This window comes from Bos taurus, chromosome 25, assembly GCF_002263795.3.
Source record: "Bos taurus isolate L1 Dominette 01449 registration number 42190680 breed Hereford chromosome 25, ARS-UCD2.0, whole genome shotgun sequence".
Lineage (NCBI taxonomy): Eukaryota > Metazoa > Chordata > Mammalia > Artiodactyla > Bovidae > Bos > Bos taurus.
This window is the reverse complement of record NC_037352.1, coordinates 34,612,190-34,640,101: the sequence shown is the minus strand read 5'-3', so window position 1 is coordinate 34,640,101 and position 27,912 is coordinate 34,612,190. Positions and strand designations below refer to the sequence as shown.

At 47.4% G+C, this 27,912-nt stretch overlaps 2 protein-coding genes across 4 annotated transcripts in view; one reads left to right on the top strand and one right to left on the bottom strand.

Moving 5' to 3' along the window:
* Window positions 1-18,551, top strand: part of PRKRIP1 (PRKR interacting protein 1) — a 37,458-nt gene extending 18,907 nt beyond the window's left edge. Inside the window, exon 6 of one of the 2 annotated variants that reach the window (XM_059881449.1) lies at window positions 17,948-18,551. In XM_059881449.1, the coding sequence (XP_059737432.1) occupies window positions 17,948-17,979 (32 nt within the window). In that variant the 3' untranslated portion in view covers window positions 17,980-18,551. 2 annotated transcript variants of the gene reach the window in all.
* The window catches only part of LOC104970450 (basic salivary proline-rich protein 1), a 30,575-nt gene continuing 6,195 nt past the window's right edge, over window positions 3,533-27,912 (bottom strand). The window contains exons 2-4 of one of the 2 annotated variants that reach the window (XM_059881594.1): window positions 11,334-11,447; window positions 10,428-10,537; window positions 3,533-9,605 (exon numbers count right to left, since the gene is read on the bottom strand). The gene's annotated coding sequence lies outside the window, so the exon portion shown is untranslated. Of the gene's footprint in view, window positions 9,606-10,427; window positions 11,448-27,912 lie in introns of both variants that reach the window. The other variant, XM_059881593.1, reaches the window with a different exon arrangement.

Here is a 27,912-nt window from a genome sequence, read left to right as displayed (position 1 = left end):
CTAAATCACATAATGTGTTTATTCAGTCGCAGCCTCAGTTCCCTGAGGGTAGGCAGTGTCTTTTAAGAAAAATAATAACAAGCTTGGTTTTAGAATGATTTTAGATTTACAGAAACACTGCGAAGATCGTATAGTACAAAGAATTCCCGTGTGCCCACTTCCCCCTGTTGTTAACATCTTAAGTTAATGTGGTTCATTCATCACAGTTCATGAACCAGTCGATACACGTAGTAGCTAAAGTCCATACCCTCTGTTTCCTTACTTTTTACCTAGTGCCTTTTTCTTGTTCCAGAATCCCATGCAGGGCGTCACACCACATTTAATCATCATGTAGCCTTCGGCTCCTGTGCGCTCTGACAGTTCCCCAGACTTTGTTTTGATGACCTTGAGAGTTTCAAGGGTCATGTGTTCCGTAGAATGTCCCTCGGTTGGGATTTGTCTGGCGTTTTTCTCATGAGTTAGTTATTTGGAGGAAGAAGACCACAGAGATAAGGTTCCGTTCTCTCATCAGGGCTGGATGCTTATCAGGAGGACTTGTCGCTGTTGATCCTGCCCCTGATGCCCTCCTCAGGCAGTTTCATCAGGGTCCTCTACTGGACGGCGACTCTTTGCTTCCCCTTCCCACGCTGTACCCTTTGGGAAGAAGTCACCCTGCACGACCCACACATAAGGGGTGGGGTTCCGCAGCCCCTCCACGAGGGCAGAGGCGCTGCATCAGCTGTTTGAAATAATGCATGGATTTGTCTGGTCCTCATTTTCTTTGTAACTGTGGACTCTGAGGTGCTTATTTTCTACTCTTAAGTTTAATCCGATACTGCTTTATTTTCTTGCTCAGATTGTTCCAGCTTTGCCCACTGGGCGCTCTTTCATACAGCACCTGTCCCTTTCACAGACTCCCGTCATTGGTGGAGTTTGGGGGGTTTGTTTTGTTTGCAACAGTACTTCTCAGCTTCCTGGTACTACAGGGTAGTCCAGACTTGTCTTATGTATTTTCAGCCCCTAACCTAGGATTCAGCCGTTCCTCTGAATCCCATTTCTTTTCGTTGGAGAATGAAATGATTTTGTTGAAGAGTCAAACGACTGCGCTGGGTCTTAGTCCCTAAGTTTCTCATCTCCGAGAGATACTTCTAGGCTCCGACAGCTTGTCTCCTGCGTGCAGGAACCAGTTGTGTTTAGAGCTTGTCAGCCACAAGCGGTGCTTTGAGCTCTCCTCAGCCAGTCAGCGTCTCGGGCATCCAGACACCACATTCCCCAGACACCCAGATTAATGAGTGTTTTACTCAGTTTTTTCCTCCAACAGTTAACAAAAGTTTAACAAAAGTGTTCAGTAATAAAATGTACACAACCCAATTTTATAGTGAAATGCAGGGGAGGGGGGCATGTGGACACCGTTGAATCCCTGATGAGCACAGCCATCGTTCGTACTGGATCCCAGACTGTGACAGGATGATGTCTCCTCACGCTGCCACCACTCCAGTAGGGTTCTGTTGCCCACCAGCAGCCATCTCCACGCTCATCTATCACAAGATTCGTAAATGATCAGATCCCCACAGCATTCCTTGGACATGTCCGCCACCATTTAATTTCAGCAATAACTTCTTGTCCATATATCTCTTCAACTCGGTGAAGCAACAGCCTTGCTCATGCTGTCTACTCGGTGAGCTCAAAGACATCTCCAACTGTCCGGTCCCTTTAAGATCAGAATTCAAGATGAAAGTCTGTGCACTTGCCCTGCCTGTTCAGACCTCTTTGGATATGGTTGGTGGTTCTCAGGCTTGAGGCCGACCTGTGATGACTAAGTTACAGAACAAAACAAATAATCAGCAGCTGCACCCTGGGAGCGCAGGTCCTAGAGCAGAGCTCCCCGGCTGGTAAATGGGGAATGTGTACACGTGGCAGACCCCGATCGCCTTGCCTTCAGGGTGGAGACTGAGTGCCCATGACCTCAGGCCAGTGCTCAGTGAGTCCAGGGAGCTCAGAGCTATGTGTCTGGTCCATAGCGTGTGTTTTCTTTCTTTCTCCCCTTCCCAGCTCCCCCCTCCCTTTTTTTTTTTTTAACAATTTTGGAAAATACACACAACACAAGATTTACCATCAGTACAGTTCAGTGGTACTAAATACATTCAGGTTGTCATGCAACCATTATCACCGTCATCTACTCCCATAACTCTCTTCATTTTGTAAAACAAAACCTGTGTTTTGAAACGGCAGTTCCCCGTTCCCTGCTCCTCCCAGCACCTGGCAGCCACCTGTCTCCTCTTCCGTCTCCGAATCTGGTGCTCTCAGGACCTCCTGTAATAGAGATCATAGAGCATTCGTCATCCTGTGACTCCCGTTTGACTCAGCGTAGCGTCCTCAGGGTTCATCCCCGTTGCAGCCCCCGGTCAGAACTTTTTCCCTTTTCAGGCCGAATCCTGCATTGCATGAACGGGCCGCGTTCTCCTTGTCCATTCAGCGTGCTCACCGTTACTGCTTGCACCTTGTTTTTCTTACTTCGTATTGGGGTGTAGTAGCTTCACAATGTTGTGTTAGTGTCGGGTGTACAGCAGAGGTTCAGTTGTACGTATATCCTTTTCCAGATTCTCTTCCCATCTAGGTTATGTGTTTATCTCGGCTGCCCTGACTGCTTGCTCTGTGTGGGCTTTCGCTAGCTGTGGTGAGGGGGCCTCCCATTGCAGTGGTTCTCATGCTGTGGAGCGGGGCTCTAGGTGCACGGGCTTCAGTAGTTGTGGCAAAAGGGCTTAGCTGCTCTGGGACGTGTGGGATCCTCCCCGATCAGGGATCAGACCTGTGTCCCCTGCACTGGCAGGCAGATTCTTATCCACTGCACCATCGGGGAAGCCCTCACATAGGTCATTGCAGAGTATTGAGTCGAGTTCTCTGCGCTGTACAGAAGGTCCTTGTTGATTATCTGTTACATGTAGCAGTGTGTGTATGTAATTGATCCCTCCCTGACACTTCCCCATACCATACGTTTGTTTTCTAAGTCTCTGAGTCTGTCTCTGTTTAGTAAATGAGTTCATTGTGTCGTTTTTTAGATTACACATATAAGTGATACCGTAGATGTTTGTCTCAATTGATCACCTCAGTCCGTCCATGTTGCTGCAAAGGGCTGTATTTCGTTCTTTTCTATGACTGTCACCTCAAGTTTCGTCTCCATTTCCCTATGCATTTTTGCAGGCAAGGTAGGCAGAGGCTTGAAAGTCACATAGTCCAGGTTGGAATCCTAGGTCCTGGTTTTACCGATTGGGAGACCTCAATTAGCAAATTACTTAAGCTCTCTGAGCTTGATTCCTCATGTGTAAAATGGATATAGAGGAGCGTTACTCATCTCATAGACCGTTGTTAGAATTAAACGAGGGTACAGACGTGCACAGACTTCACACAGCGCCTGGCATGTAATACGTGTTCTGCAAATCTTAGCTGCTGGGGTCCAGCCCAATCAGGATCCAGGGATACCCTCAGGATGATAGCGTCGGCGATAAGAGAGAGAAAAGAGAGAGAGAGAAAGAATGACATGGGGAGACCAAGCTTCGGTGAGCGAGGCCCATAATTTTATTTTCAAAAGGAACTTTTTATACCTTGACTTGTACATAGAAGGAAATGAAAGATGCAAAGTCATACAGAGTCAGCCTAAACATTACATCTCTTTTGTCTTTATCAAAACCAGGATTTTTTCTGCATACCTTTCCCATAAACAATGTTGTGTACATTATCTTCCAGCCTTGGAGGCCTGTGGACATTTTATGACCCTTTTTTGATAAAGGCTACTCAACCAGAAAACTTATTTTCCCTTGTGTTTTTTTTTTTTTTTAATATTTCTCATCTATGTCAGCCTCAGAAAGTGCTAAACAGAGTTACATTCTCATAGAGCAAAGGTGCAGTGAGTTACAACAGAGAAAGAACCAATTAGCTCAAAGGTCTGATGTGGTTGATTCCAAGGCTGCTGCTTGTTTTTCTTACATTCCAACTGTGTTAGCCAGTGCACTCCCAGGTGCACAGTGGGTAAGGGACGTGGGCACTTGGCAGCAAGCACTGGCTCAACAATGAAATCCTACACCAGCCCTACTCTAATAGTTTTTAACTCTTCAAAAGGTTCTGTATTTTTAGAATGTTTTAGGCTTCCCGTGTCTTTCAAGGCTGGGGAGTTGTGAACAATCATATGCGTAGCTGCAAGTCTGGATGAACCTGTCAGGCAAGCTAGAAAGCCATCAGAGGGGTTTGAATTGAAACACTCCTATCATGCCCAGGAGACTTATTAACTAAAGCCCTAAGTTGACTTTTTCCAGAGAAAGGTGGTCAGGGAGAGCCCCCTATTGATGTCAGAAGAGTTGGTGAAGAGCATAATATAGTAAACAGTAGACAGACAGATTTTGGTTTCAGGGTAGATGCTCGAGCAGGTCCAGGGAGTCCCTCGAGTCCTGATCTGCCTTTGCCTGTCAGGTCCTCTCCGCATGACCTTTGTCATGGGTGGGACTTCCCATGGTGCTCCCGGCACTTAGCCACTAAAACATGCTCATCATTTTGTACTTTCTCATTCTTGTTGGCATGAGGTTCAGTTCAGATCAGTCGCTCAGTCGTGTCCGACTCTTTGTGACTCCATGAATCGCAGCACACCAGACCTCCCTGTCCATCACCAACTCCTGAAGTTCACCCAAACTCATGTCCATCGAGTCAGTGATGCCATCTAGCCATCTCATCCTCTGTCGTCCCTTTCTCCTCCTGCCCCCAATCCCTCCCAGCATCAGAGTCTTTTCCAATGAGTCAACTCTTTGCATGAGGTGGCCAAAGTACTGGAGTTTTAGCTTTAGTATCATTCCTTTCAAAGAAATCCCAGGGCTGATCTCCTTCAGAATGGACTGGTTGGATCTCCTTGCAGTCCAAGGGACTCTCAAGAGTCTTCTCTAACACCACAGTTCAAAAGCATGAGGTTAAGGAGGAAGAAAATCCTAAGGAATTAAATCATAGGGATGATTTCAACCCCTTGCCATGAATACGCTTTAGTGTCCCAGCCAATGGTGTAAAGGTGGATAATAGACCGTGCTGTGCCGGGGACCAGCCCCGGCTGATCCAGGGTATTCGAAGGAGAGACGGCGTAGGCGAAGATCAGGAAACAATTGCTTAATTAAATGTTAATTAAGGATATAAAGAGTAATAGAATAAGGATAGCTCAGTAAAATTCAGTGAAGAAAAGAGGCTGAAATAAGGATAGCTCAGTGAGGAAATTCAGTGGAGAAAAGAGGCTGAATAATTCAGCCAGAAGGTAAGAGAAAGAACGACATGGTGAGACCAAGTTTCGGTGAACAAGGCCCGCACTTTATTTTCCAAAGTAGTTTTTATACCTTAAGTTATGTATAGAGGATAATGGGGGAAGGGGTAGAGTCATGCAGTAAGCCAGGCTTTCTTCCTGCAAACTTATCATATGCAAAAGCTTAGGTGATTTGCATCATCTTCTGGCCCGGAGGCCTGTTAACATTTTAAGACCTTTTCTTCAGAAAACTTATTTTTCTCTAAAGGTGATTGGTCAGGAGCCACCCTCCAAAAGCATTAGATAAAGTTGCATTCCTACAGAGCAAAGGTGTGGTGGGCTATAACAAGAAAAAGAATTAACTCAAGGGTCCCAGGTTACAAACATTAAAGCTACTACTTACACCAATTATATTAATCAATACACTGCCAGGGACACAGCAGGTAAGGGATATGGAAACTTAGCAGCAAACATTGGCCCAACAAGTGAAAATCCCTTCACGAATACAATTTCTAATCAATCTTTTAACTATTCAAAAGAATCTGTGTTTACACAGTTTAGAACATCTCCTGCCTCTCACAGTTGGGAGGCTCTGAACAATCACATGTGGCCGGAAAAACCTATTCAGGCAGGCTAGAGGATTTCCAAAGGAGTTTGTAGGTTAAACACTGTCACACCCAGGAATTATTAACTGGAGCTGTAAGCTAACTTTTTTCAGAGAGGTAGTGGGGGACAGCCCCCCGTAAAGTCAGAGGTGTAGGTGAAAGCACAAAGCAGAAAGTAGGCAGACTCTGGTTTTGGGGGTACATTGCTCGAGAATTTCCAGGGAGACTCCTGAGGCTTGATCCCGCCTTTGCGTATGCCAAGCCTCCTTCCTCATGACCTTTGCCAGAGGCGGAGCTCGCTCCCCGCAATGCTGTGCCCTGGGCACCCCCAGGCCTTGAAGCTCTTTGGTCCTTTGATGAGATGACAGCAGTAACCAAGCTCTGGGTGCCTGTGGGCGCTGGATTGAGTTCCTACACTTCTGCAGGAGGTGCCCACCATGCCCATGGATGGCCACCTGGCGTCCTCAGGGAGCCGGAGGGCAGCTGCGGGCTCCGTGGGCTCTGGCTCCGCCTCGTCCCAGCTCTCGCCCACTGCCCTGCTGCAAGAAGAGGGGGAGCAGGAGGAGGCGGGCACAAGTTGTCTTGGTGCTCTGCTCTTGGTCTGCTCAGCGGCACTGTGGGAACTGGCAGACACGCCAGGGAAGACACTGGGACTCAGAGGCGCACGTGGAGTGTTGGCGGGAGGCTTTCTGGGTCTGTGGGAAGAGCTGGGAGCTGCCATGTTTGTTGTGGCCGGGGCCCTCTGCTGCATGGTTTTTGAAAGTCCCTTTGCAGATGGGGCGAGAGCAGGGACGTGAGCAGGTGTAGTCATTCTCATTCAATGGCAAAGGGCGGCTTGGGGCGTTGCCTTGCCAAGACAGTGGACTAGGGAGGGGACCACATATAAAGCAGTGAGGCCCGATTTCTGGGGCGTCAGGATCTCGTGTGGGCTGGACCCTCTTAGAGGGATGAGGTCCACCCTCCAGCAGTGGTAGGTCGGTTCTGGGACTGGCCGTTTATTCCCAGGGTGGCCTTGGGGGTTGGCGGGCATGAGGACCTCTCCGGCTCCTCGTTGTCCAGTCCAGAGACGGCTGGCGCCTGGGTTTTCCCCAGGAGTCCGTTCTCAGGGAACCCGATTCTCCGAGTGGATGGGTGTATCGCTGATCCAAATGCCGTGTGATTGCAGCATCCAGTGAGACCCAGGAGCAGCCATCCAGTGGCTCCGAGGAGGCATCTGGGACGGAGGACGAGGAGGAGGATGCACCCAGCTTCATCACGGGGCGATGACGGGGCTGGCCCCGCAGCTGTCTGAGCCTGGCCCATCCTTGGCCCGGGGCTCTGAACGCCCTCCCAAAGCCTCATGGAGAGACGCGGTGGGAGCTGCTCCCGAAGACTCTCAGCCCCACTGCGGGCAGGACTCAGCCAGCAGGGAGAGGACTAGCCTCCTGGACGCTCGAGGGCGCTGCCAAGTGGGGTCCGTTAATGTCCTTGTTGAAAGGGGGGAACCTGGGGCCTGCTCTCACATAAGTGGACGGTGACGAGCTTGGCGCTGGTTTCTGTGAAACGAATGTTTAGTAAAGAACAGAAAAACTCCAGATTTTGTTCAGATCTGTGACATGCTAATTACAGAAGCTGCAGAGAGGCTGTGACGTGACACAACGGAGCGGGCTGGTCCCAGACTCAGGAGACGGCCTCGGCTCTGGAAGGAACCCTCACTGCAGGGCGTGGGGCCTCCATTTCCTTCAGCTGAGGGTGCAGACTGCGCCCCAGGACTTATCTCCTCTCCCCGCATCCCAGCAGCTGCAGAGGGAGACCTGGGACTGAACCCGGGGCAGAGCCGGCAGAGAGACCTGGCGTGTGAGGAGGACTTCAGAAAACCAGCTGGTCATAGAAAGTCAGCAGGTAGAGGAGCCAGGCTGGGCTGGACCAGAGCAGGTGACCCAGGGGACCCCGCTGGGCCACTAGAGAAAGTTTGATATAATCAAGGAAATAGTGGTTTCGAGTGAAGGGAAATGAGGAAACATCTTAGGTTTCTTGATTCCCTGGCTCCATCCTGAGCCATGTGGCGTCTGTGATAACGTCTGTCTTTCCACAGTTTAAGTCACAGGAAGTTTCTTTCCCAGGAAGCTGAAATGGAAAGTCAGCCCTCATAATTAGCACACAGCCTGACTGTCTGTTTTGAAAGTGGTGTTTCTCTTTCATTAGGGACTGACCGTTAGTTCTGTGTCCTCCTGTCTTTGAACTGTTGGTTTCCTTTGTCCCCTCAAAGTGTGTGTGTCAGAGCTCGTGCTTCGAGCCTGGAGCCCTGGGATTGAGTCCTGGCCCTGCCTCTGATGGGACAGAGAACTCCGGGCAAGTCCCTGCCCGGTGCCCCCAGCCAGGAGCTCGGAGCTTCCGCAGCAGATGTGTGCCAGGCAGGTGGGCAGTGACTAGACTGGTGCTTGTCTTTACCTTTACTGGATGTCAGAAGACGCTGCTCAGGGAGATGCCCTCCAGCAGTTCCTGGTGATGTGCAGTGGGCTTTTAGTGCCTTAGGCTGAATGATTTGCAGGCTTTCTGTTACCAGCGGGAAGCTTGGATCCACTCTCCCAATCCACTCAGCAGAACCAGGCGACTGACACCGTACTTTGTGTTACCACAGCCAAGTTCACTGCAGGGCATCAAGCAAGGAGAACAGGCCAGCTGGTGCTCAAAAGCCCAAAAGACTGCGAGGGAGAGGGGCACAGGGTGCGCCGTCAGCTCATGCACCATTCTGATTGGTTGATGGTGAGCAACTGGGTGATGTCTGGGGACTCTTAGCTTTCTGGTTCCAGCCCGTCTGGAGTCTACGTTGCTGGTGGTCAGCAGGCAGGTAACTTCTTTCACCTCGTGGGAAATCTTAATACCTGCAAAACAACTCAAGGGTATGGTTCAGGACACTACTTATAGCCCGTGAGGAGGAACTGGAGGGCCTTGACTTTGTTTGTGGCTGAATTATTTGTCTTTCTTGACTGCTTTCCTTTGTGTCTTCATTTTCTCATTTGTAATTAAATTTGTGCAAGAATGTGGGAGAAAGGCATTGACTTTCTTTTCATTTTCAAATTCTTTTCATTTTTAAAAGAATTCTCAAGTTGCTTGGTGCCAGTACTTTGTATTATGAAAACATTACCTCTCTGATGGCTTTGTCACAGCACCTGGACAAACGCTTGAAAATCAGACACAGTACAATGAGGATAGAGATCCAAACGCACCTGCCGTATACCCAGAGTCTGTTATAGATGGCAACCAGGAAAATCAGTTTTGGGGGTGAGTCATTTTTATATAAATTCTGTAACCAAGGAGTCTTTTGAATTAACTCTATTTGGGTTTCAGCTTCTCCAGGGCTATTTTTTTAAATATATATGTGTGTGTATGTATATATATATATATATATATATATATATATAACAGGAGCTGTGGGCCACTGCATGTCTCTTTTGTGGTTAAAATGTAAAGCAGTTTTATCATCTGGTACTTTTCTGCCGAAAGAATCTAGCACCTTCTGCCGGGAAGCTACAGCCTGAGCTGTCTTGCTAATTACTGCAGTAAGCTCCCTACATACAAACCTGCACATTTTGAACTTTGAAAGATGTAAATGTGTTCCATCCACCTGGGGCATGAGGGAAGCTGCACCTGCCCTCCGTCTCCTGTTGCTGACGATCCTTCAGCTCCGTCTCCCTCCTCCTGTCGGTGACTCTTCTTAGCTGCTCACTCAATGCCAGCTGTTGTATGACTGTACTTTTCAAGGTACTGTACTGTAAGATTAAAAATGTTTTTTCTGTTTCTATATTGTGTGAAGAGCATGAACCTAGCGCAGTGCTGTAGAGCGGCTGTGTCGGTTGGGCACCTAGACTAACTTTGTTGGACTTAGGAACTCATTTATATGTAGGGGACTCCCTGTATTCCTAAACAGAGACACTTCATGGCAGCTGAGAGTGTCCTTGAGTCTGATACAGTTCAGAAAGGTCAGGTTCTCAGTAATGCAGGAACATGTCTGAACCCATGTCCGTAATAGGCACCCAGGTCCATACTGAATGTCTGAACTACGGTTACGTCATTTTGATTTTGTAAATACATTCTTTAAAGTAGATGTATGCAGTGTATGTTTGACGAACTAGAACAGCCTGTATAAGGCAAAATACTTCTCTATACCTGGGGGTGTGAAAGTTGCCATTATTTTCCTCCTTTTGTTTGTAAATCTTTCAGGAGAAAGCACTGATGATTCAAAATACTTGTCCCTCAATGCTAGGCCTCCTTTTATATATATTTATATTTAAATATATAAAAATATTAAATATGAGAAAAACTAATCAAACATAGTGAACCAGCTCACAGGTGCGCTAATTTTATAGGCTATACATTATCATTTATACCAAACTGTCACACAAACATCGTACACATGCTTTTAGAGTAGAGTTAAAAGCAAGTGGTGATAAATGTCATGAGTACTCAACTTGACAAGAGAATTTTCTGTCTTGAACATTGGAGTCAGAAGTACGATTAGAAGTAAAACCTTCTGTTTTGAGAGGGAGACCATTGGTGAACAGTTCAGTTGAATTACGGTGGATCGTACAGACCTGGCTCAGATTCCTGGCTCAGCTGTCTACACTGGGTTCTCTTCTCATCCTGGGGTCAGCGTTGTTGGAGGTCAGCAGTCCTCTCTCTAGACCAGTCCAGTGCAGAAGCCCTCAAGTGGGAAACAGTTCATTCAAGAGTCAGTTTCTTTCCATTTCCACTGTGCATGAGCTACTAGATACCTGACAGATCTTTCATTTAGGTTGGAGAGAGTCTGAATAAATGATGTCTTTTCCAGTATGTATAATCTCCTGGTTGTGGATCACGGGGCATCTGATCTTCATCCAAAGACAGATTACTGTGATCAGCTTCAGAAACAAGCTTGGAATATTCCTTTAAAACTTAGGCTTTATAATATAACATAACAACAAGGTCATCTAATACAACAACCTCAGCATATACAAAGCCTCAGTATCCACAAAGGTATGTTATCAAAACATAATCTCTCTAAATTACCCTTTGTGGCTCAGGCGGTAAAGAATCTGCTTGCAACGGAGAACACCTGGGTTCAGTCCCTGGGTCAGGAAGATCGTCTGGAGAGGGAAATGGCAACCCACTCCAGTATTCTCGCCTGGAGAATTCCATGGACACTTCAGTCCATGGGATTGCAAAGAGTCGAAAACGAGTGAGCCACTGACACTGCCAAGTTAAGTCGTTTCGATAAACTTGGCCTGATTATTTACCTCAGTGTAATTGTCGTATAGGCTCTTTTATATCGACTGTGCCAGAATTCTTCCTGAGGAATATCAAATTTAACTTTTTAAAAAGATTTCCTTATGTCTAGAAGATACAGACTAAAAACTGTTATAAGTATATTCATCAGTTAACTCAGTCCCATGTAACTAATCCTTAATCTTGTTAACAGTTTGATGAAACCATCAGGGTTTCCATTAGAATTAATTTCTCACCCAGTTCAGCAGTATGATCTGGAAGTTATCAGAATCTTGTGCTTGCCAGAAAGTCCTTTCTGTGAGACTTCTTAAAGATGAAGCATTTTTGCAAAAGCATCAGTGAAGTATCCCCTGTGAATGACAAGGGACTTGAAGAGGCGCAGTTAAGGATACGCAGTGCAGCTGACAAAGACGCCTAACCACGTTGCTGTGACGTACAGTATTTTAACAACTTACTGACCAGAGACGTTTCAATACGTCTTTTGTTATCTGAACACTATTGATCAAAGATATTTCCACATTCACTTACATAACAAATTGCTGGCCAGAGGCATTCATTTCTGCAAAAATTCCCCAGTCAGTAATGTGTTAACAAGAATTAAGATTGATAACAATACCATTCAGTTAAGATTGATAACAGTGGTATAGTTTCTAGAACACTTAATGACATTTACCCATACAGTATTACTTAGGGCTTAGCACTCATTTGATAATGCTTCTCATGTAGTTTTAACACATTAACTTATAGCAGTTGAAATAAGTTTCACTTGATTTTAAAAGGCTTTTCCATTTCCTTTCAGTTCAGGTTCTACCTATTAAGCTAAAACCATAGTCTCAGACAGAGTGAGCTGTGTTTGCATTTAAAGGAAATGGGAGTTACAATTTCGGCTTTGTACCTAGGAAAACTTTTGCTCTCGGGGTCGGAATTTTGAAAAATTCTATCAAGCCAGATTTCTCTAACTGCATATGCAAAAAGGAAACAATTAGAATGTCAAGAGTTTTATCATGGCCATTTTTCTCCGGAAGTCTAAATAACATTGTGGCCACGTGGTGTTACACCGAAGTCATCTTTCTTTTCATAGAGATCTAGCTGAAAATTCCCCAGTTTTGTAAGACACCCTAGGGGAATAACAGGAGGCATAGAGCTCTCATTTCTTATCTTTTCAAAGAGCTGGGATTATCAGAAACAGATCAGAACCAGGCAACCAGTGCTCAGAGGCCCCTCAGATCATAGTTCCCAGCACGAGGATGGGAAGATTTCCTATCTGTTGTTCCAGAGAAGGGTAACGACAGCCAGCTGTGGTTTAATGAGGAGTTTCCCAAGTGGCCCACGCAGTGCGGGGTGGCTGAAGGATTCCTCAACCCGGAAGAGAAGGCTCCACTTAGAGCAGCATTGTGCTCAAAACCAGATGACCAAGTCCTGTGCTTCCCCCCCACACACTCCCCCCCACACCAAGGACAGATTCCAGCCCCAGGAGCCCAGTAGGGGAGATGCCCTGGTGTGATCGCACGCAGAGTCCCACTGCTCACTGGTGACGTCTCCCAGACCAGAACCGGAGCCTTGAGTCCTTCACCACAGAACCGAAACTGCTGTGGGCCAGGGACGCCGAGTTGGCAGTCAGCACTCAGAGCCGTCCCAGCGACACAGCTGCTCAGACTGCTGCTGGACTGGATCCGAGAGCCGCAGCCGGCCAGGGGCTGACGTGCCCCTCGGTGCAACAGCACAAAGTGACTGCGCCAGCAACCCTACTCCCGGGCGCATGCCCAGACTCGACTCTCATTGAAAAGGGCACACACACCCCTATGCTTGCAGCACTGCTCACAATAGCCAAGACATGGAAACAAACTGAATGACCATCGACAGATCGCTGGGTAAAGATGTACATATGTACAGTGGAAAATACTCGGCCATACAAAATGAAATCATGCCATTGGCAGCAACATGGATCCAACTAGAGATGATCATACTAAGTGAAGTCAGAGATGGGGACTTCCCTAACAGTCCAGTGGTTAACTCTGCTCCCAGTTCAGTGAGTGCCGGAAAAAGAAAGAATACGATATCGTGTATGTGTAATACGACACAAAGGCACCTGTGGAACAGAATCACACACACAGGACAGACTGGTGGTTATGGGGGAGGGGGTGTTGGGAGAGGGGCGCAGTGGGAGGTTGAGGTTAGCAGGTGGAAGCTTTTATATTTAGAATAGATAAGGTCCTACTGTATGGCACAGAGCTATATTCAATATCCTGTGATGAACCATAACGGAAAATATTTAAAATGTGTATATACATACACACACACACACACATATAACTGAATCCCTTTGCTCTACAGCAGTAAATCTACACACAAGAGGCCGTCCCCAAGAAGCCCAACCCCCGAGTCCTGCTCAGTTTCATTTCTTCAGAAATGAAAAATGTTTAGAAAAAGGGAACAATTAGGTGTCATCAGTGAGGAGGAGAGAGATCCACCCCCGCAAAAAAAAAGATTAATGCCCTTTGTGACAGTTACCAAACCAGGATCATTTGGCCCAACATGCAGCAGCCAAAATGCTGAGATGCCAGGGTTTGCAGCAGAGAGGGTTTATTCACAAGGCAGTCAAGCAACAAGACACAACACGTCTCTGAGGTTCACTTCCTGGAAGGGGAAGGGCTCCTGGTGTTCACGGTGTAAAGAAGCGAGGCGGCCTGAGGCGTGAGGGTAGTGGGGATGGGGAACTGGAGAAAGCTGTGACAACCGTCATTCTGTGCAGACGCAACTAAGCTACCGGCCTCTGCACGTTCAAAAGTGGATCTGCTTACAGCACCATCTGAGGGTTACCCTTCAAGGTCAGAAGGTCACCATGTGGACACACGGGCCGGCCCATTTGGGGAGTCATTGGTCCTATCCAGCCTTAGCCAGCTCAGCTCAAACTAGACACAGCGGACTCCACGCCCCCGGGAAACAACTGACAAACACCGTTTAGGCTCTGTGCTTCTTGTTGACACACACGTCTCAGAACAAATGACCCTGATTAATGCAGGCAGAGGAAATGGATTTGGCTGATAATTGCCCTCAGTTTCATTCCCCGTATCTTCTGATCATTCTTCAATCTTGAGAGTGGAGGGGCGATGACAGATTTACAGAGCTGTGTTAGCCCTCTGCCTCTTATCAGTGTTCGCACATACTCAGTCGTGTCCGACTCTGTGAACCCACCAGGTTCCTCTGTCCATGGGATTCTCCAGGCAAAAATACTGGAGTGGGTTGCCATTTCCTTCTCCAAGGGATCTTCCCAACCCAGGGAATGAACCCACATCTCCTGCATTGGCAGGCGGACTCTTTACCACCGAGCCACCTGGGAAGCCGCCCTCTTAACAGCACAACGTTGTACATCAGCTGTACTCCAATTAAAAGTTTTTTAAAAAAGCATAGGGCTAACAAGGGCTTGAAGAATGCAGCTGCTGAGTGCTCATTTAAACATTCTCTTGTTCCCAGTTTCCAGTGAGCACTTTGATCCCAATAAACAGATAACCACCTCTGTACCAACTGTCACGGGCCCAAGACTGATAATCAAAACGGCAGACAAAGACCAGCTCTGAGGGGGACACCGCACACTGTTAAAATTTAGGCCCCGGATCTCATCTAGGACACAGTCAAGCCAGGGAATCAGTGTCTTACCTCCTTACATACTGGAGAGTCCCAATCATTAGCAGTTTGGCTGAAACACTTAGATACTAAATATGGAAGGAACACAGGCTGGAAAAATCCGTATGTTTTCTATTCTCACCTAACAGAACCTTGACGGTAGAAAAGGATTATTTTTTTTTTTAAATCTGAGGTCACAAGGACCAAATTTCAGCTTAAACAAGGAAAAACAGGACAGGAAATTCTGTTGAGTAGACTAATCAGATATGTCACATTGGAAGTCACAGTGAAGTTAGGGACAGCTGAAAAATTAATGACAGGCAGGACAAGAGGTAGGTATCATTACATACAGAAAAAGATTTCGGATGAAATTTCCAACAGCTTGGACAAAGGTCTGTATAGTCAAAGCCATGGTTTTTCCAGTAGTCATGTATGGATGTGAGAGTTGGACCATAAAGAAAGCTGAGTGCCAAAGAATTGATGCTTTTGAAGTGTGTTAGAGAAAACTGTTGAGAGTCCCTTGGACTGCAAAGGGATCAAACCAGTCAATCCTAAAGGAAATCAGTCCTGAATATTCATTGGAAGGACTGATGCTGAAGCTCCAATACTTTGGCCACCTGATGTGAAGAGCTGACTCATTAGAAAAGACCCTAATGCTGGGAAAGACTGAAGGCAGGAGGAGAAAGGGACGACAGGATGAGATGGTTGCATGGCATCACTGAGTCAATGGACATGAGTTTCAGCAAGCTCTGGGAAATGGTGAAGGACAGAGAAGCCTGGCGTGCTGCAGTTCATGACATCGCAGAGAGTCGGACGTGACTGACCAACCGAACAGCACCACCACCAGGACTTCCCCAGTGGCCCGATGGTTAGGAATCTGCCTGCCAATGTAGGGGACACGGGTTCCATCGATGTTCCAGGAGGATTTCACGTGCCAGGGGCAACTCAGCCCTCGAGCGGTAACTACTGAGCCCACACTCCATGACCACTGAAGTCAGAGCCTGTGCTCTGCAACAAAAGAAGCCACTGCACTAAGAAGCCCTCACACCACAACTAGAGAAAACCTGAGCACAGCACCGAAGAGCATGCACAGCCATACATGTTAAAGGAGCAAGTGTTAAAGACACCCAACAGCTAGAGAGAGCACCTGCCTTTGCCCAACTTTGAGAAGTCCTGATCACTGAATTCTTTCCAAGCCTTAATTTCTTTTCATTCTGAAAAGCTGCTTAAGATCTGTTCGGGGTTCACCTGCCCAGTGGGAGGAATCAGTGTAGGAGACCTGGAACCAGCCAAAGCTTGGATGATCTCTGGACAGTTCTCCATAGTATGGTTTCCACTTCCCATCATGCTCCACAAAGGGACTTTGCTGGTGATCCAGTGGCTTAAGACTCCGAGCTCCCAACGCAGGAGGCCCAGGTCCAATCACTGGTCGGGGACTAGATCCCACATGCTGCGACTAAGACCTGCTGCTGCTAAGTCGCTTCAGTCGTGTCCGACTCTGTGTGACCCCATAGACAGCAGCCCACCAGGCTCCCCCGTCCCTGGGATTCTCCAGGCAAGAACACTGGAGTGGGCTGCCATTGCCTTCTCCAAAGCATGCAAGTGAAAAGTGAAAGCAAAGTCGCTTAGTCATGTCCGACTCTTCGCAACCCCATGGTCTGCAGCCTACCAGGCTCCTCCACCCATGGGATTTTCCAGGCAACAGTACTGGAGTGGGGTGCCATTGCCTTCTCCACTAAGACCTAGCACAGCCAAATAAATAATATTTTTTTTTTAAGTTGTGGATCCAAATGCTTCAGAACCTAGCCATTCTCAGGAATCCCCACAACTGTCTCCTGATAGTGGGAACTGCAAGCCCGGCTAGAGCTTCCTTTCTGTCAGGGGACAAGACTCTGTCCTTGTGAGAGTTCAAAACCCAAGGGGTCAACAGACAGCAGAGAACTATGCCTTTTCCTCGGACACCTTACAGCTTCATTCAGCCATAAAGTTCAAAGTCAAAACTGTATTCTGGTCTCAGGGGTCCTTTGTTTTACATGCAATCAAATGGTACCATCCTCATACTAGAGCGGGGCTCCCTCTTTTATTTCAAGGGCCTTCAAATCTTTAGCCAGGATTTCTACAGATATCGTGCAGGAATTTTTAAGTCTCTGAGAACTTCCTGTCCAGCAGAATGGTTAACTCTTGTATCTAGATCTTTCCATTAAAAGCAAACAATTCTTGGGATTCAAATCTCAAGAGTATGCAAGCACACACACGCACACACGCACACAGCATTCTTCAAATCCAGTAAGTAAACCAACAAAAACCTCGTGTGAGCAGAGCAGTGATGAGAAGGTATGGGTTAGGGACTCATGGACAAGTATCTTCTACAATTTGATTAACTGCCTGTGAGTCATGCACAAACTAATATTCATCTGTGCTCAGTTTCTAGATAGTAAAATTGTATTTCCCTGGTAGCTCAGATGGTAAACAACCTGCCTGCAATGTAGGAGGCCCAGGTTCGATCCCTGGGTCGGGAAGATCCCTTGGAGAAGGAAATGGCAATGCACACTAGTATTCTTACCTGGAAAATCCCACGGACAGAGGAGCCTGGAGGATCACAGTCCGCGGAGTTGAACAGTCAGACATGACTTAGTGATAAACAAAAACAACAACTGGAGTGTGAGGTGACTCGGAGACACGTTAAGCTGTGTTCCATCCAGGAGGGCTTCAGGAGGGATTGAATTCTGTGCTGCGCTGCTCCTTTAGCGGGCAGGTTTATTCTGATACAGTAACAATCGACTGCACACAAGGTATTTCATCCCGGTGTTTCTTCCATTTACAGAACAAATCTAGTTGCAAATTTGTAACATAACTTAAGGATCCATTTTTAGGCCCAGAGTCCAAAGGATGTCTTGGCACATACAAACCAGACCAGAAATAAGACCAAAGACCAGAGCCCTGGGCATCCAACCCAGGTATGGAGTACCTGAGCAGCTGGGACCTTTTATACTTTTTTACCAAAATTCTGCTGACCCTATGGTCTTTGTCCCCCATGTCCCCTGCCTGCCTTTTGGGGAAAAACTTGAGTCAAAGACTAAGTTTAATCAGAGAAGAAGATGTAGAAACAAAAAGAGAGTCAAAGGAGACCAGATAACCATAGTTTAGTCATACGTTAAGGACCCCTAGTTCCTTCTCAAGGGCTATAGAGCATGTTCTGAGGCATATCCTGTGACCTGTCTTATAGATGCTGAAACCTCATCACGTGGAAGAAGTTAACTACATGATGACCAGGCTGTAGCCCTGACATGCCTGTGTGCTCAGCCCCTCAGTCGTGGCCGACTCTTGGCAACCTCCTGGACTGTAGCCCGCCAGGCTCTTCTGTCCATAGAATTTTCCAGGCAAGAATACTGGAGTGGGTTGCCTTTTCCTTCTCCAGGGGGACCCTTCCTGACCCGGGAATCAAACTTGCATCTCCTGTATGTCCTGCATTGGCAGGCAGGCTCTTTACCACTGCATCACCTGGGAAGTCCCACGGCCGTGACAAAAGCTACCACAGTTTCAAGAACTGGCCTCAAGGAAATGGGAACAAGCCGGCCCTGGAACTGAAGACCAACTGTACTTAAAAGAATCAAGGTAATGCTGGGCAGACCGCTGTGTGGCCAACTTCAGGATGACTGTCAGAGCTGACTGTGCTCTTTCTGCATGGAGCCCCTCCCTCAGTCTATAAAAGCTCTTGGCCCTGGACTGTCGGAGTCGGGGTGGAGGGGGAGTTGGCTTTTCGACAGGCATCTGCCCTGCGCCCTCTCTACACTGGCATCCAAAATAAAACAAACTTTCCTTTCCACCAACCTACCTCTTTTTATCCGCTTTTGAGCAGCCGGGCCCTGGTTTCCATTACACTGCCAGGTGGGCCTCTGTCCCTTCCCTCCCCAACCGCCCCCGCCCAGTCTGGCCGGGAATGCCAAACAAGCTAGGTACTGGTGTGTTCAGTCGCTCAGTCGTGTCTGAGTCTGCCACCCCATAGAGGACAGCACGCCAGGCCTCCCTGTCCATCACCAACCTCCCAGAGCTTACTCAAACTCGTGTCCATCGATTGGTGATGCCATCCAACCATCTCATGCTCTGTCGTCCCCTTCTCCTACTGCCTTCAATCTTTCCCAGCATCAGGGTCTTTTCCAAAGAGTCAGTTCCTCGCATCAGGTGGCCAAAGTACTGGAGCTTCAGATTCAACATCAGTCCTTCCAATGAATATACAGGACTGATTTCCTTTAGAATGGACTGGTTGGATCTCCTTGCAGTCCCAGGGACTCTCCAGAGTCTTCTCCAACACCATAGTTCAAAAGCATCAATTCTTCAGCACTCAGCTTTCTTTATAGTCCAACTCTCACATCCATACATGACCAATGGAAAAACCATAGCTTTGACTAGATGGACCTTTGTTGGCAAAGTAATGTCTCTGCTTTTTGATATGCTATCTAGGTTGATTATAGGTTTCCTTCCAAGAAGCAAGCATCTTTTAATTTCATGGCTGCAGTCACCATCTGCAGTGATTTTGGAGCCCAAGAACACAGTCTGTCACTGTTTCCATTGTTTCCCCATCTATTTGCCATGAAGTGATGGGACCGTGCCGGGGTCCAGACCCGGTGGATCCAGGGAATTTGAAGCGGGGACGGCGTCGGCGAGGATCAGGAAACAACTGCTTAATTAAACGTTAATTAAGGATATAAAGAATAATAGAATAAGGATAGCTCAGTAGGAAAATTCAGTGAAGAAAAGAGGCTGAAATAAGGATAGCTCAGTGAGGAAATTCAGTGGAGAAAAGAGGCTGAATAATTCAGGCAGAAGGTGAGAGAAAGAACGACATGGGGAGACCAAGTTTCAGTGAACAAGGCCCGCACTTTATTTTCCAAAGTAGTTTTTATACCTTAAGTTATGCATAAAGGATAATGGGGGAAGGGGTAGAGTCATGCAGCAAGCCAGGCTTTCTTCCTGCAAACTGATCATATGCAAAAGCTTAGGTGATTTGCATCATCTTCTGGCCCGGAGGCCTGTTAACATTTTAAGACCCTTTCTTCAGAAAACTTATTTATCTCTAAAGGTGATTGGTCAGGAGCCACCCTCCAAAAGCATTAGATAAAGTTGCATTCCTACAGAGCAAAGGTGTGGTGGGCTATAACAAGAAAAAGAATTAACTCAAGGGTCCCAGGTTACAAACATTAAAGCTACTACTTACACCAATTATATTAATCAATACACTGCCAGGGACACAGCAGGTAAGGGATATGGAAACTTAGCAGCAAACATTGGCCCAACAAGTGAAAATCCCTTCACCAATACAATTTCTAATCAATCTTTTAACTGCTCAAAGGAATCTGTATTTAGACAGTTTAGAACATCTCATGCCTCTCACAGGTGGGAGGCTCTGAGCAATCACATGTGGCCGGAAAAACCTATTCAGGCAGGCTAGAGGACTTCCAAAGGAGTTTGTAGGTTGAAACACTGTCACACCCAGGAATTATTAACTGGAGCTGTAAGCTAACTCTTTTTTCAGAGAGATGTAGTGGGGGACAGCCCCCCGTAAAGTCAGAGGTGTAGGTGAAAGCACAAAGCAGAAAGTAGGCAGACTCTGGTTTTGGGGGTAGATGCTCGAGAATTTCCAGGGGGATTCCTGAGGCTGGATCCCGCCTTTGTGTATGCCGAGCCTCCTTCCTCATGACCTTTGTCATGGGTGGGGCTCCTCACGCTGGCTCCCGGCAGAGATAGAATTCCAGTTGAGCTATTCCAGATCCTGAAAGATGATGCTGTGGAAAGTGCTGCACTCAATATGCAATATGCACTCAGTATGCAATATGCCGGCTCCCGGCAGGACCAGGTGCCATAATCTTAATTTTCCAAATGTTGAGTTTTAAGCCAGCTTTTTCACTCTCCTCTTTCACTTTCATCAAGAGCCTCTTTAGTTCCTCTTCACTTTCTGCCATAAGGGTGGTGTTATCTGCATACCTGAGGTTATTGATATTTCTGCCGGCAATCTTGATTCCAGCTCGTGCTTCATCCAGCCCAGCGTTTCTCATGATATACTCTGCATATTAGTTAAATAAGTAGGGTGACAATATACAGCCTTGATGTACTCCTTTCCCAATTTGGAACCAGTCTGTTGTTCCATGTCCAGTTCTAACTGTTGCTTTCTGACCTGCATACAGATTTCTCAGGAGGTGATCTGGTATTCCCATCTCTCTCTTTTTTTTTTTTTTTTATTCTACGTGTTTCAATGTCACTCTCCCAAATCTTTCCACCCTCTCCCTCTCCCACAGAGTCCATAAGACTGATCTATACATCAGTGTCTCTTTTGCTGTCTCGTACACCAGGTTATTGTTACCATCTTTCTAAATTCCATATATATGAGTTAGTATACTGTATTTATGTTTTTCCTTCTGGCTTACTTCACTCTGTATAATAGGCTCCAGTTTCATCCACCTCATTAGAACTGACTCAAATGTATTCTTTTTAATGGCTGAGTAATACTCCATTGTGTATATGTACCACAGCTTTCTTATCCATTCATCTGCTGATGGACATCTAGGTTGCTTCCATGTCCTGGCTATTATAAACAGTGCTGCGATGAACATTGGGGGTACACGTGTCTCTTTCCCTTCTGGTTTCCTCAGTGTGTATGCCCAGCAGTGGGATTGCTGGATCATAAGGCAGTTCTATTTCCAGTTTTTTAAGGAATCTCCACACTGTTCTTCACAGTGGCTGTACCAGTTTGCATTCCCACCAACAGTGTAAGAGGGTTCCCTTTTCTCCACACCCTCTCCAGCATTTATTATTTGTAGACTTTTGGATCGCAGCCATTTTGACTGGCGTGAAATGGTACCTCATAGTGGTTTTGATTTGCATTTCTCTGATAATGAGTGATGTTGAGCATCTTTTCATGTGTTTGTTAGCCATCTGTATGTCTTCTTTGGAGAAATGTCTATTTAGTTCTTTGGCCCATTTTTTGATTGGGTCATTTATTTTTCTGGAGTTGAGCTGTAGGAGTTGCTTGTATATTTTTGAGATTAGTTGTTTGTCAGTTGCTTCATTTGCTATTATTTTCTCCCATTCTGAAGGCTGTCTTTTCACCTTGCTAATAGTTTCCTTTGATGTGCAGAAGCTTTTAAGGTTAATTAGGTCCCATTTGTTTATTTTTGCTTTTATTTCCAATATTCTGGGAGGTGGGTCATAGAGGATCCTGCTGTGATATATGTCAGAGAGTGTTTTGCCTATGTTCTCCTCTAGGAGTTTTATAGTTTCTGGTCTTACGTTTAGATCTTTAATCCATTTTGAATTTATTTTTGTGTATGGTGTTAGAAAGTGGTCTAGTTTCATTCTTTTACAAGTGGTTGACCAGATTTCCCAGCACCACTTGTTAAAGAGATTGTCTTTAATCCATTGTATATTCTTGCCTCCTTTGTCAAAGATACGGTGTCCATATGTGCGTGGATTTATCTCTGGGCTTTCTATTTTATTCCTTTTAAGGAATAAATCTCTTTTAAGAATTTTCCATAGTTTGTTGTGATCCACACAGTCAAAGGCTTTGGCATAGTCAATAAAGCAGAAATAAATGTTTTTCTGGAACTCTCTTGCTTTTTCGATGATCCAACGGATTTTGGCAATTTGATCTCTGGTTCTTCTGCCTTTTCTAAAACTAGCTTGAACATCTGGAAGTTCACGGTTCATGTATTGTTAAAGCCAGGCTTGGAGAATTTTGAGCATTACTTTGCTGGCGTGTGAGATGAGTGCAATTGTTCGGTAGTTTGAGCATTCTTTGGCATTGCCTTTCTTTGGGATTGGAATGAGAACTGACCTTTTCCAGTCCTGTGGCCACTGCTGAGTTTCCACGTTTGCTGGCATATTGAGTGCAGCACTTTCACAGCATCACCCAAAGAGGTCTTCCAAAGGACGAGGCAGCTGCTCTCGACAGCACCAGCTATCAAGCCCCGGGCAGAAGGCCAGTCTGGGCTTACGCCTAGCCGGCTCAGACCATCACCGAACCCAGTTCATCTTGCCTGATGCCCAGCAGGCCAAGACGCCGAGACGCTGAGGCTCACAGCTGACAGGGTTTGTTCACGAGGCAGCCAAATGAGGAGAGAGAACAAACCTCATGTCTGCCTCCCAGAAGGCAAGAGGCTTGGGGTGCATTGTGGGAGAGCAAACAGAGAAACAGGCTGGTCCTGGGTGAGGAGGGCATGGGGGGCGTAGGGACAGGTGATTGAGAAAAGGTGTGGTCATCATCGCCCTGTGCAGGTGGAACTCAGCTACAGGCCTCTGCACCTTCAGAAATGGAGGCATGGGATTTCCTTGGTGGTCTAATGGTTAAGACCCCACACTTCCACTGATGAAGGCCCAGGTTCCATCCTTGATTGGGGAACTAAGATCCTGCAAGCACCATCCCCCCAATTCCCCTGGCGAGGCCAAAAAAAAAAAAAAATGGAGACGTTTAGCACCATCTGAGGGTGGATCTCTGACATCAAAAGGTCACCCATGTGGAGGGTCAGTGATCCTGTGTGGTCTTAACCAGCTCAGCTCCAACTGGGCACAGGTGCCTCCAAGCTCCTGTAAGACTACTTAGCAAACACCTCACTGTGAAGGCTCCGCACCACTAAGGGGACTGCCAGCCTAAACGACCTTGATGAGTGAAGGCAGGTGAAGTGGGTTTGATGAACTATCCCTCAGCAAGGACGTATCGCGCTGCCACCTGAACCCGGGCGTGACTGCAGTGTCCATCCTCCCAGCTCTGGCCACTGGCCGGGCCGCTGCAGGGAGGGGCATGCAGAGCTCAAACCTGGCAGAGAGGGTGCCAGGCTGAAGGCCCTCCTGTAATGAGCCACCCCCACCCGAGTGTGGTATGTGCGTGTGTTTGCATAATAATATAGACTTGTGTCACAGCGTCTAATAGTCTTAAATACGGTCGCTCCTCGTGGTCCACACCTTCTGCTTCTGTGAACTGGCCTAGTCAATTTGATTTGTAACCCAAATCCATACTTTTGCAGCCAGGTGCAGACATGCTCACAGTGGTGAAATTTTGAGTTGCCCCATGCACGGTTGCCAGCTGAAGTCAAATAAGGCAACACTCAGCCCTCTGGTTTCAGCTCATACTTGTCTATTTAATGGCGGGCCTTTTCTGCATCTTTGTGCTTTTTCTCCATGGTTTTTTCATTTTAAACGGCCCCCCAGGCATCGTGTTAAAGTGCAGAGACTAGCGTTTCTAAGCTCAGGGAGGCTGGGTGTGTCTTAGAGCAGCTTTGCTCAGGCATAAATCAGGTGCTATGAGTTCAAAGATGGTGCATCAGTAATATCTACCGCTGAAAGGGTCTTTAAACAAACACACACATAAATCAAGGTTGTGGGACTTCCCAGGGGTTAAGAATCCGCCTGCCAGTGCAGGGGACATGGCTTCAGTCCCTGGTCCAGGCAGATTCCACAGGCCGCAGGGCAGGTGAGCCTGAGCACCTCAACTACTGAGCCCGTGCCATAGAGCCTGTGCCCCGAAATAAGAAAAGTCACCCCAAGGAGAAGCCCACACGGTGCAGCCAGAGAGCAGCCCCTGCTGTCCACAACCAGAGATGCCCTCAGGCAGCAACAAGACTCAGCACAGCCAAAAATCATAAATGTTAAAAGTTGTGTATTGATCTTTATTGATGGGACCAGAGGCTCACAGAAACCTAACCCCGTATTTCCCCGGGGAAGGAGCGGTTCGTGCTTGGATGCTAAATCACTTCAGTCATGTCTGACTTTTTTCAACCCCCACACTAGGCTCCTCTGTCCATGGGATTCTCCAGGCAAGGATACTGGAGTGGGTTGCCATGCCCTCCTCCAGGGGATCTTCCCGACCCAGGGATCGAACCCAGGTCTCTTAAGTCTCCTGCATCGGCAGGCAGGCTCTTTAGCACTAGTGCCGCCTAGAAAGCAGTTCAGCCTCTCGGGGGCACTCCGTGGGTCGCCATTGGAGAATCCCATGGACAGAGGAGCCTGGTAGGCTACAGTCCATGGGGTCGCTAAGAGTCAGACACGACTGACCGACTTCACTTTCACTTTCCATTTTCATGCAATGGAGAAGGAAATGGCAACCCACTCCCGTATTCTTGCCTGGAGAATCCCAGGGACAGAGGAGCCTGTTGGGCTGCCGTCTGTGGGGTTGCACAGAGTCAGACATGACTGACGAGACTTAGCAGCAGCAGACCTTCCCTGAGTTCCAAAGAGCGGACTTCAGCAGTTACTCATTAGGGAAGGACGGGAACACAGAAGCAAAGAGCAGGTCCGAAGGAGCTTGACAACAGCAGGGGCTGACCAGGAAATTCTCAACCAGTCACTCGGCTCTAAGTAAACAATAAAATGCCTCGACCATCCCTTTTGCTCTCTCTGAGAAAGAAGTTAAGGAACCACAAGACCATGATTTATTAGTTTGTTTTGCAGGAACACACAGATCGCCAGTGACACAGAGTCACAGGATGGCAGAAGTACTGAGAAGCGGGCAACTGAGTCTTTTCAGGAAACTGAAATCACAAAGATCCCTCCTCTTTACTTTTTTTTTTTGCCTTTATAAATCTTGCACTCCAGCCAGCAAGATGGATTTGAGACAAACCTCTTATCCGCCCAGTTGGCACCTCCTGGACTAGTAAACCTTTCTCTGCTCTAAACGCCAGTGTTTCAGTTTATTTGGCCTCACTGCATGTCAGGCACAAGAATTTGATTTTGACGACACCCCCTACCCCCAAATCTGTTCCCCACACAGCAGCCAGAGTGATCTTTTAACAGAAACTAGAGTTTTCCCTGACAATCTGGTGGTTAAGACTCCAAGCTTCCAATGCAAGGGCTCAGGTTCAATTCCTGGTCAGGGAACTAAGATCCCACATGCCTCATGGTGAAAAAAAGCAGGAACCAGATATTGCCTCCCCTCGGGGTTCAGTCCTCAAGGTCGGGCTTCCACTGTTACCGAGTCCAAGCTAGCTCTGCTCGCCGCACGACAGGCCAATGAATCCGAGAGACAAGGTGTTGAGGCAAGCAAGGGAGAGACTTAAATTGGAGAGTCAGCAGATTGAGAAGTGGTGGGCTAGAGCCTCAAAATAACCTTCTTATTGGGGTCTGGATGCCAGGTTCTTTTATAAATCAGAGAGAAAGAAGCAGTGAAGAACTAAAGTCAAAAGGCAGAACAGAGAGTGAGAAGCAGGGGGGAGGGTGTGCTAATCTGGTCTGTTCACAGGTGGTCAAGGACAAACCCCCTCTCTCTGAGCTGAACAAAGGCGTTTCCAGTTCAGTTCAGTCGCTCAGTCATGTCTGACTCTCTGCGACCCCATGGACTGCAGCGCGCCAGGCCTCCCGAGCCATCACCAGCTCCCGGAGTTTGCTTAGACTCATGTCCGTCAAGTCAGTGATGCCATCCAACCATCTCATCCTCTGTCGTCCCCTTCTCCTCCTGCCCCCAGTCTTTCCCAGCATTTAAAAGGCACATTAGTTTACAGTCAAGAAGAGGGGCAGGGTCCTCCAGGCAAGCCACTGAGTATGATTATAACAATAAAAGCAATGAAAAGCAAGTCAAAGAAACAGTTCCAACATGAGAGTCAGAATTGGCTTTCTCCTTGAAACACCATTACACTTAAAATAGGAGCTGAAGGCCTTCAACCCAGCCTCTGCCTCCCACTCTTGCTCCCAGTGACCGTACCTCCGGAAGCATTTCCTGCCTCTTCTCTCCCGTAGGCCTCAGTTTTCCACCCACTCACCACCTGTTCCATTTCTTCCACAGCTCCATCACTGGTTCACCTGCTTGCACCCTGCCACACCCGCAGCCCCCATGCCCCCAGACTCCACTCAGCTTCTGACAGTAAGGACCCACGTGTTCTGTTCCTTGTTGACCCCCAGTGCCAGCAGGGCGCTTGGGATGTCATAGGTGTGAAACAGATGTCACTCAGCAAATCTCAGTGACTGAAAGCAAGCAGGTTAACTTGTGCACATCTGAAAAAACTGCTCCAACGGCAGGAAGAACCTACAAACCTGCAGGTAGACACAGTCACTTTTGCTGCCTTTAATGCCCAGAGCTCAGCAGCAGGGGAGGAGCCTGCCTGAAACACTCAGACCCACCCTGGCCACGCCCCCTAGACTGAGTCATCACAGCTCTGGCCATGATTACGCATTTTAAGCAGGTACCATTTGAAAAGACCCTGATGCTGGGACAGATTGAAGGCAGGAGGAGAAGGGGATGACAGAGGATGAGATGGTTGGATGGCATTGCCGACTCCATGGACATGAGCTTGAGCAAGCTCTGGGAGTTGGTGATGGACAGGGAAGCCTGGCGTGCTGCAGTCCATGGGGTCGCAGAGAGTCAGACACGACTGTGCAACTGAACTGAACTGAACCTCAGGAGACGCTACTCTGGATCCCCACACCACACCCCCCCCACCAATACCTTGAGAAACACTGGTTTGGAGCATAGAAAGTACCATCATTATTTTAATTCTCTGTTTTCAACATGTATCATATGGGGGGAAAAACTGAGGTAGAGGAGAGACGTTCTATTGACTTTTGAAAATAGGAATGTAACTAAACCAGCGCTAACCAGACTCAGTTTCCAAGGTGCGTGGAAGGAGGGCTGTGTGAAACTGTTTCTTCCATCATCATCACTGGAAACAGGCACAGTTTCTCCTCCTCCCCTTTGGAAGTTAATCTATATTTACTGTCCAGCATACACGACTAAAGTGATCTACAACCTCTATCTAATAACAGATCAGGAAGGAGAACCACCTGAGAAATTAACCTGGGGTAAGTCCTCAGGCAGTTTTCCATTTTCTTGTTCCCCAGAATGTAGCAAAAACTTTTTTTGCGGGGTGGGGCGCAGCTGCGCCGTGGCGGGCTTCTCAAGTTGTGGCACGTACTTAGGATGTTAGTTCCCTGACCAGGAATCAAACCCACGTCCCCTGCATTGGCAGGTGGATTCTTAACCACTGGACCACCAGGGAAGATCACACAGCAAACATTTATTGAGCAAACACTAGGCTGAAATCCAAAGGGTTCCGAAGTGCACTTTGTTGGGCAACACGATCCTCACCTTCAAGGACTCAGGGTCTGATCAGGGACACAGACAAGAAAGTCAGGCTGATGACGCTTGGGGTGCTGCGTGGGTATGGGCCCCAGGCCTCCGGGATGAGGGGAGGCTAGCTCAGATCAGAAACTCAG